Here is an 18,017-nt window from a genome sequence, read left to right as displayed (position 1 = left end):
GGAGCGTTATGACCAGTCCCCACCAGATTATGACTGCTAAAAGACACACAGATTATTATAAAACATATACCCTACTGGTCTTTTCATTTATAACGCTCAACATAGCATAATTTTGACATATTAACACGTATCCATAAAAAATACATTAGAGCAAGAACTTTCGTTTTTGATGTTTCTGTAGTTTGTTGTAGCTCGTTGTGACCACTAGATGGCAGCGTTTTGCGTGTGACGTGTTTTGTGGCGACTTTATCCTTGGTGTGAAATGAGTGTTTTAATACAGTATAAAAAGACTGATAGAAGAAGACTACGGCTTGAGTAAGTCACACAAGGACATTTACATCTGCTAACGTATTGAATATTCATGTTAAATTTCATTTCTGGTGCCAGTGTGACCATCTCAAAAAGAGAGCTATCTACCTTTGCTGAACACACGAGCCCTTTCTAAAGTGACCATTCTCAGTTCGCAGACATCCCAAGTCGTTGTATAGAATTCCTTTATTATGAAACCCGGGAATTTTTCAACCATTCTACATTTGTACAGATGGATTCTTCAGTGTGTTGGAATCAGAAAAGGAGAGACTTGAGTGCAGAGTCGTTTTCCTGCCTGAACAACAGAGCAAGGTTGTTTTTGTGTTTTTTGTCTCAATACAAAAGTGGAACGCTTCCAGTAAGATGCGAGTGAAGTGATAAGACAGCCTTGGACGTATAGCAAGAGCAGAAAGAAAAATGGATGCTCAATTAAAGAGGAAAAAAAGTTGCACCTCACTGCAAGTGTTCCAAAACAGGGGAGGAAAAAAGTTTATTAACATTCACATAATTTAAAATTCCCCAACAAAATAACCGAGCAGTGACAAAAAGCACACAGCAGTCATTTAAGTCAGACCCCACTCCCTTCCCCGACCATCATGTTAACATTTCAATCACTTGACCTTTTATTTTAGTGCAACCCCAAACCCCTTTAACATGTCCTCTCTGTCAACATCCACCTGACTGCTTTGCAGTACTTTCATTTGTTTTATTTGACTGTATGCCGCCATAAATAACTGCTCTAACGTATGAAGTCACTTCCTGTTCCATTACGTCTAGATTTGGTCTGGAAAGTAGTGATTTGATTTTGTTGACTTGAGTCTTATTGGGGTACGGACCGCTTTCAGGAAGCCTTTGAAGGATTTAAGTGAGAGTAAAATAGTAGTTTTACTGTGCGGCATGTGACCCCGCCCCCTCCCCCAAAAGTGACACAAACCTATTTGACATGTCAGCATCAACTTCCACCTGACTGATTTTATATAACAGTACTAGCAAATATCTAACGATTGATTAGGCCTTACTGAAAAAAAAAAAAAATCAAAACCATTTACGGAGAAAACAATCAGTTAAAAACCAACAACAAGAAAAAAAAAAAGAAAAAAAAGAAGCATCCATTCTGTAATCTTGTGGCCGTTTGTTTCCAAATGTACAAACAAATGAGAAGTAGTGAAAACTGCCAGTCTCGTTTGCAGAGTGTAAATATCTGTCTTGAGGTCAGACGCCAAGAAGATGAACGTGGAGGGCTCACGGTGCCGCCGCCACCGCCGCTCTAAACCACCCGCCGCACTTCAAAAAATCTCTTCAGGTAGTAAATCTGTCCGAGCGTCATGGCCACCAGAACAAGGGCTTCGAAGAAGGACCACAGCACCACTCGGCTGTTTGTGTTGTCGTTGACTAGACAGGGGAAGACAAGCAACAAGTCACATACTTTACAGTCCGTGGTTCCCATACGGTCTTGTATCTGTGGCGGCCCACAACAAACACACCCGGAACTACACGTTCACCCTAGCCAAGAACACATTATAATGGGACTGTCTATGAATGTACTTATAAATTTTTTCTTTCAATTTTACCCATCATCCACAGTCCTTACCTTTGACATGACCACGTCTCTCTTTTCTGGGCATTCTAAAAATAGCTAAAAAGTGGCAGCTAATTAACACATGTAATGGGACACACCTATTCCGCCTACAATGACCGCTACTCAAAAACCTCCAACAAGGTTTTACGGTGTTATACACAAGTGGCGGCCATGTAGTAACAGGTACATTCATAATAACGTGATACAGTATTTTGCCATACTTTGGCCATTTTAAGCATTAGCCTTAACTTTTCCAAACTCAAAAAACATAGCAGCTCATAGCTATTTGTCCGAAGTGAGTGCATGGTGAAGCTCAGTGAAGTAGCTCTTACTAATGTTACTAACAACAACAATGTTGCTGTAGCTTGGTTCATATGAAAGTCACATTATATAGTAAATGGAACCACGCCTAATAGGCACCCAGGTTGCCGTAGAACAGGGGTCTCAAATGTGGCCCGCAGGGCACTAGTTTGAGGCCCCCGCCTTGATATGAAAGTTTAATGTTAGTGCGGCCCGCGCAAGTTTGATATGGATGCTGTATGGTATCATGTACCCAGAAAAAATTATTACGTTTGATTAATGTTCATGTTAAAGGCTAAATAACTGTTAATAGTTATCCTCCCTATCCGTGTGGAAGTGGTAAGTTTTTGGCTATTTAAGTTTAAAGGAAATAACTTGAAGGCTACCGTTTAGGTCGCTAGCTCTCTAGTTTGCGAGTTAGCATGTGTCTCAAGACCCTGCAGTTGTGCAATATGTTGTAAATAAAAAGAGTATAAATGTGACTATAGTCGTGTTTTGTCATGTCTACAGGGCTCTAATAATGCTTTGTTCATTTTAATCTGAAAAAAATAATTTGTCTACCCACCAACTATATGTGGTTTCTTAAGTTTTTATTATTTGCCGTTTTATTATTATTATTATTATATTTATTTATTTATTACTGATTGATTGATTTTCTTTATTCTTGATTTGTTTATTTTTCATCTTATTTTGTGTAGAAAAATAAAAAGTAAGATATTTGAGAACAGTGGAATGTTTTATCAGAGCTTTTCTTGTAGAAAATCGGAACCAAGGCGAAGTTTTTTTAATTTTTTTGTTTTTAATAAATGCTTTTTTTTTTTTTTTTTTTTTTTTTTAAACCTGATGCGGCCCAGTCTCACCCAGACCCGAGCTCCAGTGGACCCCAAGTAAATTGAGTTTGAGACCCCTGCCGTAGAATAAGATGTCGCAGGTTGGATATTTATATTCAAGTATTCCATGTTTTTGAACTCACATTTTGTGTCCCGCTGCATAGGACATGGCCAATTATGCAAATTTGCCGATGGCATCATCAAATACCGCAAGCTTCCAAAGGTGTCGTTTGGCAGTGCACTCACTTGCTCTGTGTATCCTCTCCCGCACCTCCATGTACTCCTGCTCGTGCTTCACGGCCGTCATGGCAACAGCCAGCTCATTGATCATCTCCTCCAGCTTGTTTTGGTGAGCTGAAAGAGATTACATCAGTCACAACACTGCCAGCGTGTAACAAGTCCGGCATCAGTGCATCATACATGCAGTACAGTTTTTTGTTGTCGATCTTGCAAAAAAAAAAGTGCAGCAAACAGTACGAGCAACAAAATGGTCACCTCTGGACTCCAAAACACACATTATAGAGTGCGTGCATTAGCTTCCAGGGTGATGGTGTGTATTCTCGGAATGTGCAACAGATCAAACCACTCAATTTCTCAATTTAAGCACAGGATTTCACGCTATTAGTGTCATCTAACAACTCTGGTTAGAGTGCAGGAAAATGCCACATTCTATTTGACGGGCAGTCTGCCTACCATCCCAACTGCCACCACCTATGAGGAGGAAGAGAGCGTCCAGAAACGAGTCAGCTCAGCAAGCGGGAACGAGAGATCACTCAGTTGAACGTAACGTGCGGCACGCTCACCTTCAGTCTCCATGTCCTGGCCTTTGGGTGCCTCGCCGATGTCGATGGTGAACATGACGATCTTGGGTGTCATTGTGGACATTTTGTTGCTGAAGCAGAACTTGTAGGTTCCGTCCATGTGCGCCGCCACCGAGTATTTGCCACTGGACTCACGGTCACCCTTGTAGATCTGCTTACCGTCGGGTCCAGTTATCTGCAAAATATCAGAGGACGGCCATCATTACGAAGCATGGATAATGCCACATAAGGGTCCCCATTCATAACAAATGCACTGTCGAAAATATGGAAACATCCGGGTACTTTGTTAACAACTATGCTCTAAGACAGCTATGGAAGAATCCGGGTATGTCGTTACCAAGAATGTTTACCATGTTTAATAATTAATAACGCGTGGTTTTCGAAGAAACATATGGAACGCGAATATACAGACAGTTACACTTTAAGAATAACGCGCATACATTGACGAAAACTGTGTAATTCACACAAAGGTTTATTTAAGCATTGGCGCCGTCATATGGCCAAATACTCGCTAGCATGTCAAAACCGGACGCTACCATTCGACGTAGATTAACTTCCGACATTCCCTGCTAACAGTGGAACAACAATAAACACTACCTCTCAAAAACTCACCGATTGAATCACATCTCAAAGACCGATCAAGATATGAAATATCTTATTTTAAATAAGTGGTGTTGAGTTAGCAGCCACTTTGATTAACGACAGCCTTCACAGATGGCGCCTGCTCGCACAGACAGGCCTTAGCCCTTTTGCCGTAGATTAGAGTGCTCAAAGACAAAACGTGTAAGGTGGCTTTTTGCGCATCTCACCTCCACGTCAATATCCAAAAAGCCTCCTTCGGCCACCTCAAACATTAGGCCCATCTTGGTGCCGGAGTTGACCCGCTCATAGAAGCACTCGTCGGCTTGGGCGTCGATGCTAACGAAGTAGCCGGACGCCGTGGCGGACAGGACGGCCAGCAGGACAACCAGCTCCGACGTGGTAAACATTGTTCGTGGACTTTACAAAAATATCTCGACGAAGTAAAAAGTGTCCTTGTTGGGTTATTCCTCGCTGTGGTAGAGTTTCTATGAGAGAAATACTGCAGGTGTGAAGGACCTCAAAGTGCTGCGGCCGTCTGTTTGCCACGTACGGCTTAACGGCAAGCGCCGAGGGTCAAATTTAAGAAAGCGCGCTATGTAAAGACTGCATGCGTCTGTAGAGTGTGTCCTTTTGGATACTTTTTATTACTACAAAGCGCAATAATTTTGGCACTAATTGTATATTCATACGAATGCCTTTTCATCCCCTCCATCTTCCATGTCTCTTATTCTCTCTCACAAGGGTAGCGGGTATGCTGGAGCCTATCCCAGCTGATACCCTGACTGGTGGATGAATGACTGTTGGTATATGTTTAAACGGTTCTTTATTGTGAACGTATATCTTGTACTTACTAGTATCTTGTACTTGGCCAGTCGAGTGAAGTACAACGTTTGTTACGTTGCCGAATAACGTTATGATATTGTTAACACTAAATCAGAATCATCTTATTCATTCCAGACGGCATCTTGTATGCTTCTTGATCCATGTATCGTTTTGGTTTATTGTTGAAATCCGAGCCAACATTTGTCTGAATTTTATGCAATTATAATCAGAAGTCATGCTTTGCTTGTGGAACACGTCAAGATATATGTCAACAATGTGCAATAATACAGCTCTGTTCACTCGAAAATATACAATAACTTTTGCTGCACAGGCGCAGAAGGATCTTAAGCGCATCCTTTAATTTATGTCGTGTTACCCGGATGAGCCGAGAGCCGTTAGTTTTCCAGAGGGGGCGGTGCTACTGCAAAAACGGTCGCACCAGGTGTCAAAAAACAACGCATCCTATGTTTTGTCGCAGGTTTGGTGACGTCCAACAATCGACTTGGTCTGAAGTCTGCGGGACAGGCCTAAACACTTTTCATGTACAACTTGATCTCACTTTTTTGTCCATGCCGTCATTTCGGTAAACATACTGGCCGGATATGAACCGATGAAACGCTTTTTTCTGTGATTTGAAGCGAGAACGGTCTGGAAGGTTCGCCACCTAGCTTGAGCTACTGCTAGCTGCCAAGAGGGGAAGGAAGTGAGGAGAGAAAAAAATGACATCTCGGAGGTAAGCTTGTCTGGAAAACAATTTTGGCCGCGCTAACTCCAACACAGCTCTGCAGTTTCGTCCGTAATCAACCCCGAATTGTCCCTACGTTTGTGAAGAAAAAGCTGATTGCAGTATGTTAGCTAACCATGAAACGTTAGCATACACCGGCGGCTGTGGTGTTTCCACACTGTAAACAATGCAAGAAAACCAACATGACTTCATTGTTGTTTGCATGACACCGGTTTTGTATTACTATTCATGCGCTTTTATCTAAAAAGTGGACATATTTTAAGTGACAGAAATGATCATTATGTTAATGTTGTGTTGGCAACATGAACCACAGACCAATGTGAGCGCCTTTATATGGAAGAAGAATGGAGCCCTTCAGCAAGGCAACTAGAACATGAATTGCAAAATGAAGTTGGTGAACATGAACATTGGTGTCTCATAATGGGTCAGCTGTCTGGATGACAACATAAGCAGTCACTTCTATCTACATTCAGACTTGTATGCAACCTTCTCCCTTGTTTGTCTGCCAGGTGGTTTCACCCCAACATCACAGGCGTGGAGGCCGAGAACCTCCTCCTGACTCGCGGCGTGGACGGCAGCTTTTTAGCCAGACCCAGCAAGAGCAACCCAGGAGACTTCACCCTGTCAGTACGGTGGGTGATCATGACCTGCCTCACATGTTGGATGGTTTCTGTCCTCCATTTACTTGGCTGGAAATGAGCACCCCTGCTCTACAGGCCCGTACAGTCACCTTTTGCCTTTGTTTTCCAGTACATCTAAGACCCAAAACATAGCCAAAATAATATCCACTTAATGTTTCTTCAACAATAAATATGTAATATTACTGACCTGATTGTGATTGATGAATGCTGGTCAAATCGTTTAGCTTAATTAGCTATTAAACCATGAATTATGCAGCAATTCAGCATTCCCGGTGTCTAACAGGATTGCAGTCTATTTGTGGTGCTGGGTGGCTATCTAGATCAGTTCTCAAATGGTCTCATCCTGGGACCCGCATTTTTCAATGGTCATCCTGTCACCCCCCATTTTTAAGTCGTTTTAATATATAGTATTTTTTTCACTTTTTTGTATTTATTTATTTCCATCCATCCATTTTCTGTACTGGTTATCCTCACGAGGGTCGCGGGCAGGTGGGAGCCTATCCCAGCTGTCTTCGGGCAAGACGCAGGGTACACCCTGGACTGGTGGCCAGCCAATCACAGGGCACATATAGACAAACAACCATTCACACTCACATTCATACCTATGGACAATTTGGAGTTGCCAATTAACCTAGCATGTTTGTGGAATGTGTGAGGAAACCGGAGAAAACCCTGCGTGCATGGAGAACATGCAAACCCGAGCGGGGAATCTAACCCGGGTCGCCTGCACGTGAACCACTCGTCCCCCGAGTGAGGAAGAACATAACTGCATGCATACAAATAATGTCTAAATGAAAATGAAGTATTTTGCATAACTAAAATATTGCCAATTTTACAAAAAAGGGCAGACATTGGTTGTATATTACATACTTTAATGTCATTTTTTGACTCTCAACCCACTCAGAATTGATCCGCGATCCACTTTTGGGTCCCAACCCACCAGTTGAGAATCACTTGTCCAGACGACATCATTGTCTAAATGTGTAATCACTACACATGTTTAACCCACGCATCTTATTTTGGTCTCACACTTCCGCTGCCGGGCGTCTAATCTCCGCCGTTCCCCGTGGCGCCACTCAGAGACTAGACGAGCCCCGCTCTTTGTCACGTTGCCTCCCTCCCCCACACATGTAATGGCGAGTCGCTGCTCGATGTTCAGACCCGCCACAAGTTCTCCTTTTTTCTTTTTCTCAGATGATGTGGAATGGCGACCATGACTCAGCAGCACACGGGCCGCTGTGTCAGCAAAAAGACAAAAGACTTTATGTTAACGCTCTCAAATGAATATTAATGCAACGCTACACTTTGTGATGGTGACTGCGGTGCCTTCAGGCCACACTTTGAACTTCCAAACCCACTTTTTTTCCCCCCACCAATCCAAACTTGCTGAAACGCCGCCTGCCATTCCTTCTAATCATCTTCTCACCCCGCACTCCACGCTCGACCCCTGCAGGCGGAACGGCGCCGTCACCCACATTAAGATCCAGAACACGGGGGACTACTATGACCTCTACGGCGGGGAGAAGTTTGCCACGCTGGCCGAGCTGGTGCAGTATTACATGGAACACCACGGGCAGCTGAAGGAGAAAAACGGAGACGTCATTGAGCTCAAGTATCCTCTCAACTGTGCCGACCCGACCTCAGAGAGGTGAGCTGGGCTGGCCGTGGAAAAGTGACGCTGACATATTCATCGGCATGGTCTCATCGGCCACTTCACTAAGGACACCATTGACTGCCTTTACTTAGATAATATTGCTTGAGAGCTATTCTGGCTGTTCTGATACCACATGTTGCGTTTGCCCTAAGGTGGTTTCACGGACACTTGTCGGGTCGCGAGGCAGAGAAGCTGCTGACGGAGAAAGGGAAGAACGGAAGCTTCCTGGTCCGGGAGAGTCAGAGCCATCCAGGGGACTTTGTCCTGTCGGTGCGCACGGGCGACGACAAGACAGACAGCAGTGACAGCAAACCCAAAGTCACACACGTCATGATACGCTGCCAGGTGAGCACATGCCCGATCCTCCTATACACGTCCTTCCCTTCCCCGGGTCACAGCCGCCCTGAAGTGTGATGAGCGAGTTGATGAACACGCTCACCAGCGCAGTGACACGTAGAATGAATCAACAAGTGCTTCCCTTTATCCCCCCCGCATGTTGTATCGCAACACTGACTGTGCACATGACAGAGTGACATCCCAGACCCGATCAGATGCTCATTAGCATCATTCTGCCTTCTGAAGCGGGTGTCTGTTCCCCGCATGCAGCTGCTCAGTGCTCACACCAAGATAGCCTGTTTGTGACAAGATGCATCACCGTAGCCGCTGGACAGTCTCACGGGTCATTTTGGGATTTCTATTTTGGGAATGCTATGCATTGTACGGGGTCTCCCTAAAATCTGGATACAAAGGAAAAAAACTGTAACTGTAAAAAAACTGTACTACTGTAGGTTATTCATTTTCCGAGATAAGTATACTAAATTGAAATGGGGCGTTATTGCATGGAGTTGACATAAACCTTGCAAAGCACATCAATGTTTCCCACTTGCCACTTCGCACTTCACATTTTTCAGCTTCACTGTTTTCAAAAGTATATTAATAAATTCATTCATTCATTTTCAACCGCTTTTTCCTCACGAGGGTTGCGGGGGTGCTGGAGCCTATCCCAGCTGTCTTTGAGCGAGAGGCGGGGTACACCCTGGACTGGTCGCCAGCCAATCACAGGGCACATATAGACAACCATTCCCACTCACATTCATACCTATGGACAATTTGGAGTCGCCAATTAACCTAGCATGTTTTTGGAATGTGGCAGGAAACCGGAGTACCTGGAGAAAACCCAAGCATGCACGGGGAGAACATGCAAACTCCACTGGATATTAATAAATTATTATTATTATTCTCCCCGTGTATGCAAGGGTTTCTCCGGGTACTCCGGTTTCCTCCCACATTCCAAAAACATGCTAGGTTAATTGGCCACTCCAAATTGTCCATAGGTATGAATGTGAGTGTGAATGGTTGTTTGTCTATATGTGCCCTGTGATTGGCTGGCCACCAGTCCAGGGTGTACCCCGCCTCTCGCCTGAAGACAGTTGGGATAGGCTCCAGCACGCCTGCGACCCTCGTAAGGAAAAGCAGTAGAAAATGAATGAATGAATGAATGAATTTGACACGGTGTATCAAATTATTGTGCCATATGAAATCATTATATCATGAAATGTGCTTCAAACTCATCGGCCTCGGTCTGTCCTCCTCCAGCATGACCTCAAGTACGACGTGGGCGGGGGTGAGAAGTTTGACTCCCTGACAGACCTGGTGGAGCACTACAAGAAGAACCCCATGGTGGAGACCCTGGGCACCGTGCTCCAACTCAAGCAGGTACTTTACGTTTGAGGCGTTTTGACTTCCCAGTGGGTTCACCGTGTCGTCCTTCACCGTGCTCGCAGCCCCTCAACACCACTCGCATCAACGCCGCAGAGATCGAAAGTCGAGTTCGGGAGCTGAGCAAGCTGGCAGAGGCCACCGACAAGGTCAAGCAAGGCTTTTGGGAAGAATTTGAGGTGAGTTGACTCTGATGAAGCCTCTCTGGTGTGTCTCGGAATGTCTGACTGTCCTGGCCCCGCCCACACAGACCTTACAGCAGCAGGAGTGCAAGCTGCTCTACAGCCGCAAAGAAGGCCAGAGGGCCGAGAACAAGAACAAGAACAGATACAAGAATATTTTGCCTTGTAAGTATGACAGTCAGGACTTTTTTTTTTTTTTTTTTACGGCTCCTCATGTCGTTTCCTCCCCCCCAGTCGACCACACGCGGGCAGTACTGAACGACGGCGACCCCAACGAGCCCGGCTCTGACTACATCAATGCCAATATCATCATGGTAGTATCTACTAGCATGGTAAACGGCCTTCAGCCCCACGACACACACAGGACCGCTACCACTGACCGTGAAGACATCGATGGTGTGCTTTTTCTTAAGCCGGACCTGGACTCCAAGTGTAACAGCACCAAGGTGAAGAAGTCCTACATCGCCACGCAGGGCTGCCTGCAGAACACCATCAGTGACTTCTGGAGGATGGTGTTCCAGGAGAACTCTCGAGTCATCGTCATGACCACCAAGGAGGTGGAGAGAGGAAAGGTGAGAGAGCTGGGCCGGACTCTGGACCCTGGACAGGTTTTCAGTGTCAATGTCTCCCATACATCCATTTTATCTGTGGCGGCCCACCACGAATAGAATAGATTGGGATCTACCTGCTTGCCCTCGCTCATATTCGTGCCAACTTTTTCACTGCTGATACAATACTGATATCAATCTGATCTGATATCAACATGAGTCACACATACTTTTATGACTTATTTTGTATGAGACATGAGGGAAAAACTCACTTTGTCAACATCCATAAAAATGCACTGTGGTCAGTTATGGCAATTGGACCAGGGGTCCCCAACTTCCAGGCTGCGGCACAGTATCAGTCCGCGGGTTGGTCAAATTGGGCCACAGGAAGCTTTCAGGGTCAATGAAAAACATTTGTAAATAAATACGTATTTTTTGGGGGGTAAATGCATATTCATTTTGGAAATATGGAAATATATTATTTTTTCAAAATCATATTCAATTACCTGCACGGCAATCATGTGGTTAGCGCGCAGACCTCACAGCTAGGAGACCTGGGTTCAATTCCACCCTCGGCCATCTCTGTGTGGAGTTTGCATGTTCTCCCTGTGAATGCGTGGGTTTTCTCCAGGTACTCCGGTTTCAAAAACATGCTAGGTTAATTGGCGACTCCAAATTGTCCATAGGTATGAATGTGAGTGTGAATGGTTGTTTGTCTATATGTGCCCTGTGATTGGCTGGCCACCAGTACAGGGTGTACCCTGCCTCTTGTCCGAAGACAGCTGGGATAGGCTCCAGCACCCCCGCGACCCTCGTGAGGATAAGCGGTTGAGAATGAATGAATGAATGAATGGATATTCAATTACAAATCTTAGTTTTTGTTGCGAGCAGCGACCTGTCCTACGTTGTTCCAAGGTCCTTGAATACACCATTGTGCATGCGTTAACTTGCACTCTCTTTTTTTACCGTTTTTTAAATTTATTAGATCACCCTAATGTTGGACGAGCCCGCTGTGGTGTAGTGGTTAGCATTCTGGACTTTGGAGCGGACGGCTCGGGTTCGAATCTCCACTGTTCGTCAGGAAGGGCATCCGGAATATAAAAGGGATTAAGCCAAGAATCACTGTGGCGACCCCGTAATCAGGGGAAAAAAGCTGAAAGAAAGTAAAATGTTGGACAGCGCCCCATTATCCACCCCACTACCACAGATAGATAGCAGTCCTATGGGAACCTCCCACATGTTGTTTGCTAATTGCAATGTTCTCTATTCTTGAGGAAAGAGTTGATTTTATGGTTGGTGTTGCATCTCAACAGAGTAAGTGTGTCAAGTACTGGCCCGACATGTCTGCTCTGAAGGAGTATGGCGCCATGCGTGTTCGCAACGTCAGAGAGACGGCAGCGCACGACTACATCCTCCGAGAGCTCAAACTGTCCAAAGTTGGCCAAGTAACTTCTCCGTTCTTTGATTCTTCCGCATTTTTTGTGGTACACTTTTAAACATCACTGCTAAGATTTTGGTGACGTCGGCAGGGCAACACAGAGCGTACGGTCTGGCAGTACCACTTCAGGGCGTGGCCCGACCACGGTGTCCCGACGGACCCCGGCGGCGTTCTAGACTTCCTGGAGGAGGTCAACCTGAAGCAGGAGAGCATCCTGGACGCGGGACCCATAGCAGTTCACTGCAGGTACGGTACAACACCTGGACGCCACATGGCGGCCTCACTAACATGGCATGCTTCTGCTGGTCAGCGCGGGGATCGGGCGAACAGGGACGTTCATCGTGATCGACATCCTCATCGACGTCATCAGGGAAAAAGGTGAGTCCCATGCGGGTGGCAGCAATGGTTGGTGACGCATGACACGGCATTGTCTGCATGGTGCAGGGGTGGACTGTGACATCGACGTGCCCAAGACCATCCAGATGGTACGCTCGCAGCGCTCGGGGATGGTGCAGACGGAGGCGCAGTACCGCTTCATCTACATGGCGGTGCAGCACTACATCGAGACGCTGCAGAGGCGCATCGTAGAGGAGCAGGTGTGTCACCTTACAGTTACCTCCCTTAAAAAGAAGCCGTTTCCCCAGCTCGGGTCCAGCACCTCCTGAATAGTCGAGTATCTCAAGGGTCCCTTCAAGGGTCATGTGACACTTGTGTCGTCCCTCTTTGTTCGGGCGCAGAAAAGTAAAATCAAAGGTCGCGAGTACACCAACATCAAGTACTCCTTGTCTGACCTGACGGGAGGAGAGCAGAGCCCGTTGCCTCCGTGCACGCCTCTTCCAACGCCCACCTGCACAGAGTAAGTCCCGCACAAACCCCACCCCCCTTCTCGCGCTTTAGCTGATGGCCGTGTCCTTGTGCGTGGCCAGGATGAGGGAAGACAACTCCCGAGTGTACGAGAACGTGGGCCTGATGCAGCAGCAGAAGAGCTTCAGATGAGACTCTCCTTCGACCCCTCCCTGGTCCTCCTGCTGGTTCCACGTGAGTGCCGCCGCCGTTCTCGCGTACCGCTTCGCAGACGCCATGTCTGATGAAGTTCTCCTCGCAGGACCCTGACGCCCCGACCGTTTCTTCGCCAGTGACGGAACAACGGACAAACACGACAACAGTACAACGCCGGAGAGCGCCTCGTCCCGTTCTCGCTCTCGCCAAACCACTGTGATCCTCACGCCTGCCTCTGAGAGGCGCCAAATCCCCAACGAAAGAAAGCGCAGTCCGGGTTTAGCTGTAGTCGGCGCTGGGAAGAGCGAGCGCCTAAACATCAACTTCATCCTCCATTTTTTTCCTCTTTTTTTTAACGAATAACTAAAGCTAAATACGTAGATTGTAGACTGACCTGAGAAAGTTCTGTGCCAACATCTCATCGTCCACTTCAAAGGTCAACGCGGGTGCTGAGGGAGACGTTTCCCAGGCGTAGAACGTAAAACCCACGCGTACGCTTTCACTGACCTCGCCACAACTGCCTTGACAAGAAACGTGCGTCCTCTCGCCACGTCGCCGCCTCAACTCGAATGTCCTTCACGTTGCCGCGGTCACGCCTCGTCTGATTGGCTGCGCTCATCGTCCAATTAAGAGTTCAGAGATGCCCACATTGAGATTCCTCCACATGGCTGCCAAAACGGCACACAAAACAAAACTTTAGCTTTCATGCTAACCTTGAAGTGCAGAATACATATGTGTCTTGTTTGAAACAGCAATTGCCTTTCATGAACCGTTGCCTCCTTTGAGCACCGTCACGTGGTCTTTACAGGTAGGGTCAAAGGTGACGAGGAGCCCGATATCACCGGTGATTAGCTTAGCTTAGCATAAGCCTGAGCGGTAACCGTTTTATAGAAAACATGAACGTGTTAGCAACGTGCTGCAGACATCGTCCATCAGCCATAGTGCTGTTACCATGGAGATGTTTACTCCCTCGGAAAAACACTAACCCTGTGAGACCACAAACACTATTTTTAACAAACACTATCAAGTGTGTCGCATTCAAAGGGAGACTGGAATATTCCCTTCCTGAAGCGTGGAGAAATCTCTATGGAATGTAAAATGAGCCCAAAAGAACAGAAAGTCTTGTCTTTCCGAGCATAGCCAGACAGACGAGGGATGCAAACTTTGCATTTCCTGTTTCACAATAAAATGTCAATGTCATTTAATGCGAATCTGCAGCTGCCATGTATCTCCATGGCTCACCGGTGCCTCTAGAGAAACCTAATGGTATTACAAGACATGCGCAATGAGGCTGAACTACACTTTTTGAAACTGCTTAATGCTAAGCTAACTGGTGCTGTCAGTTTTCTCCTGTAAAGATCTGACTTCCCGTCCGCCGTCGGATGTTTCCGCTCATTTCAAACGTGGCCTCAAGATTTCTCATGTGGAGCCTTTGCGGAGTGCTCACGTTCCGCTCGCCGCTCAAACGCCCCGCCCCCTTCCGTGCCGCTGCCGTACCTTCCGACTAACCCCCACCGACTGGGATACTTACGCGTGTAGCGGCGTGCTATAGCTTGCGAATCATGATAGGCCCCGCCCACATTAACCATAACAACACGTCGGTGCATAGACGTGCCTTCTGTGCGACCACGCTTGTTTTTAGTGCCCCTGACTCCCACCATTCCATCACTCGGACGTGACTCTTTGACCCCAGAAACAAAAGTCTATTTTTGAAGGTGTATATTGTACATGAGCAGAATGTACTTAGCAGAAATAACATATCTACTTGCCAGTAAGATAAAGTGTATGTATATGCATCGTGCCGTCCTTGGCAGCACGAAACAGAGTTTATTAAAAAAAAGAAAAAATGCAGTTAACCACGTTAACGTCCTCACTAAGAATAAATGGCGAGCTCATGCCTCATTTCACTACCATGTCTTTGATTTTATTGTTATCAGTAGTAGCATAGCAGCAGGAAAACATTGCAGTGTTTTCCAACAGTGGCGTTACGATGACATCGTCTAATACGGATTTTACTGGACATGATGCATTTGCGTGGAATTGGGATGGATGCTGTAGGAGCGAGGAATCAACTTGGAGACGAAAAGTGAAGAAGAAAAGCACAACAAATACAGTGGTGCCTCGCTACATCACGCTTTTTTAAAAAAGATTTAATAAAAGATTTCCGTTTTGTGGTTGAATAGGGCCTACTGTTAGTACAAAATATGCATAGTCAAGCAAATTGTACTTATTCCTGGCTGAAAGCATAAACATTGTGACATAAGGCAACTAAATGAAGTAAAATACAAATACAAGGGAGAAGAAGTGTTCTCATTATGAGTGTAGTATTCTATATTGGCCGCTAGGTGTCAGTAATCATCCAATAACATGAACTGTACCACTGCACTGTACCCCACAGCAAGCTAAAACTCAACTCTGATGTCACTTCCTGTCCTCCACACATCTGTCCGCCCGCCACTAAGGTCCCTAGGGAAGACATTTACTGCGCCACAAACATGCAGGTGTTTTATGTGCATCTTAAATAGCTTATTTACTCTTATTACGGCATGTCTACTACATATACTGTAGGGGTGTTACGAGACATTGGCTGTGTTCGAAACCGCATACTTACCTGCTAACTCTTTGAGTATGCAGTGTGTCTACACTGGCAGTATAGACTGCACTGATTAGTATGTGAGAAATTCCCGGATGCATACTACATTCGCCCGAAAGTTGGGTATGTATCATTAGCTTACTACGCACACTCAAATTACCCAGGATGCAACGTGACGTGACGCCACCGCGGAAAAAAATGTTGGCAGCAGGATGGACCAAACGGCAGTGTCAAGCAGGGCATATTGCGAGTTGGTCCGCTTCTTGTTTTCAAAGTAAAAGCAGTGATTTATCACTATGGTATTTTTGTATGAGAAAAGTAAGGGGTGTTTTATTTTGTGAAAATAACCGAAAGTGCATCTCTGTGTGGAGTTTGCATGTTCTCCCCGTGCATGCGTGGGTTTTCTCCGGGTACTCCGGTTTCCTCCCACATTCCAAAAACATGCTAGGTTAATTGGCGACTCCAAATTGTCCATAGGTATGAATGTGAGTGTGAATGGTTGTTTGTCTATATGTGCCCTGTGATTGGCTGGCCACCAGTCCAGGGTGTACCCCGCCTCTCGCCCAAAGACAGCTGGGATAGGCTCCGGCACCCCCGCGACCCTTGTGAGGAAAAGCGGTAGAAAATGAATAAATGAACCGAAAGTACGTTGCTCACTAGCTAGCCTAAATTTTGCCAAATTCGTCCGAACGAAATTGTAAATGGTTGGTATTTGGACAAATAAATGGCACACTCGGGATCTAAACGGCCACTTTCTCGCCCGATTTAAAAAAAAAAATCCCAATAAAGTGATGTATTTAAAAAGTTTAGAGCTAAAGTGAAATCAGCTTCAGCCTGTCGATTTCGGCTCGGGTAGGAGCGCAATGCATTGTGGGTTATCATGTAGTACGCTGTAGTGTAAACGCTTTGCATACTGTCTGATGGATTGGGTATGCAGTATGGAATGTGGATAGTATGGGCATGGAAGTATGTAGTAGTTAGTATGCGCTTTCCATTCAGTTCATGGGAGGAGACAATACATAAAATTAGGCGTACGAGGACAAGACAGGCTTTAAATTTTTTTTTGTACTATTAAAAATATATATGACAATATATTGTCAAATCTACTAATATCATTTCAACTACTACGTTACACTCTTCTGTACGTTATGTGTATGCTAGCGGCCCCGCCTGCCCCTTCCGAGACAAAGACTGACTTACAAAAGGGCTCACTCCCTTCATGCGGTTGTTCTATGGAATACACCAATGCACAGAGTGAGCTCTCTTTCTGCCTGTTTGGAGGCGAGTTAAACAGACACGCATGCACATGCTAGTTTATTAAGGCCAGCAAAATTATTGACATTTTCATTTATTGTATAGATTAATTTATTTATTACCGTCCTGACATATTCTTGTGCTTTAATCTTGCAACCACATAGTCTACTATATTGGGTAATACGAGTGTAAAGCAGTAATTACAATACATTGATGAGGCAGGAAGTACAAAGAACTGCTAACATCTTATTTATGTCCAATATGTCTTATTTTCTCTTATTATATTTAGTATATTGGGTAATATGAGTGATATAGGGGTGTTATTTTATGTCCGAGGGCCTTTAATGTAAAAAATGAGGAAAATATTCCATCAATTTAATATTGAGTCCTACTTCATTAATTGCGGTCGGGTCTGGGACTAGTTAACCGTGATAAACGAGGGACCACAGTATGTTTACAAAAACAAATGAACTCTCTTGTTTTTGTGTTTACGAGCGATGTGGCAGTCGCCACAAATACGGCAAATAAAGAAATGCATGTATAGGAGACGCTGCGACGAGAGCAGATGTCACAGAACTAAATCCTATTTTGTGTTCCCCTCCTAATGCCGTTATCTTCATGAGAAGGTCTCGGCCTCGTCGCTGCTGGCCATGTCTCCTCTTGTCCAGTCAACCCCCCCGCGCTCACCCCCAACCGCCCCCTCGCTTGTTATTCCTACCCCGCCAGCTTCCTTTGCAACAATGTCAAACTTAAATTTAATATTAGCTCTTTTTTTGTTGTTTTTGCTTTCACAGGGAGCTCATTTCAACTCCCACGTCCTCCAGGGAGGACACATGGAAGTTATGCTACACTAATATAATACAAATAATACTATAGGAAGTCAAAATCATCTGTTCCGGGGTCAAACTGTGGCCATCATAAAAGCAAACAGGCTTAACATTAAGTGTAGTGTTTAAGTGTTTCTAAGTGTAGAAAATGTATCCCAAGTGAATTAATGTATG

General features: G+C 45.4%; 2 protein-coding genes across 3 annotated transcripts; one reads left to right on the top strand and one right to left on the bottom strand.

The window, feature by feature from the left end:
- Nucleotides 1–477: 477 nt before the first annotated feature.
- tmed2 (transmembrane p24 trafficking protein 2) lies at nt 478–4,992 on the bottom strand. Its single transcript, XM_058057288.1, has 4 exons — nt 4,649–4,992; nt 3,822–4,014; nt 3,265–3,372; nt 478–1,701 (listed from the first exon to the last, which is right to left on the bottom strand). The coding sequence occupies exons 1-4, from the start codon at nt 4,826–4,828 to the stop codon at nt 1,577–1,579; spliced, it is 606 nt and encodes a 201-aa protein (XP_057913271.1). The 5' UTR covers nt 4,829–4,992; the 3' UTR covers nt 478–1,576.
- Nucleotides 4,993–5,660: 668 nt separating this feature from the next.
- Nucleotides 5,661–15,092, top strand: ptpn11a (protein tyrosine phosphatase non-receptor type 11a). 2 transcript variants are annotated; one of them, XM_058057287.1, is made up of 16 exons: nt 5,668–5,976; nt 6,498–6,620; nt 8,083–8,277; nt 8,436–8,628; nt 9,880–9,999; nt 10,068–10,181; nt 10,253–10,349; nt 10,419–10,516; nt 10,598–10,756; nt 12,046–12,177; nt 12,262–12,416; nt 12,481–12,548; nt 12,615–12,766; nt 12,908–13,026; nt 13,097–13,208; nt 13,276–15,092. In XM_058057287.1, exons 1-15 carry the CDS (start codon nt 5,963–5,965, stop codon nt 13,164–13,166), a joined length of 1,809 nt encoding a protein of 602 aa, XP_057913270.1. In that variant the 5' UTR covers nt 5,668–5,962; the 3' UTR covers nt 13,167–13,208; nt 13,276–15,092. The 2 variants fall into 2 exon arrangements, with proteins under 2 accessions (XP_057913269.1, XP_057913270.1); XM_058057286.1 differs by having other exon boundaries at nt 5,661–5,976; nt 10,419–10,756.
- Nucleotides 15,093–18,017: the final 2,925 nt, after the last annotated feature.

The sequence above is a fragment of the Doryrhamphus excisus genome, chromosome 19, assembly GCF_030265055.1.
Source record: "Doryrhamphus excisus isolate RoL2022-K1 chromosome 19, RoL_Dexc_1.0, whole genome shotgun sequence".
Classification (NCBI taxonomy): domain Eukaryota; kingdom Metazoa; phylum Chordata; class Actinopteri; order Syngnathiformes; family Syngnathidae; genus Doryrhamphus; species Doryrhamphus excisus.
This window is presented reverse-complemented; position numbering and strand designations above follow the sequence as displayed.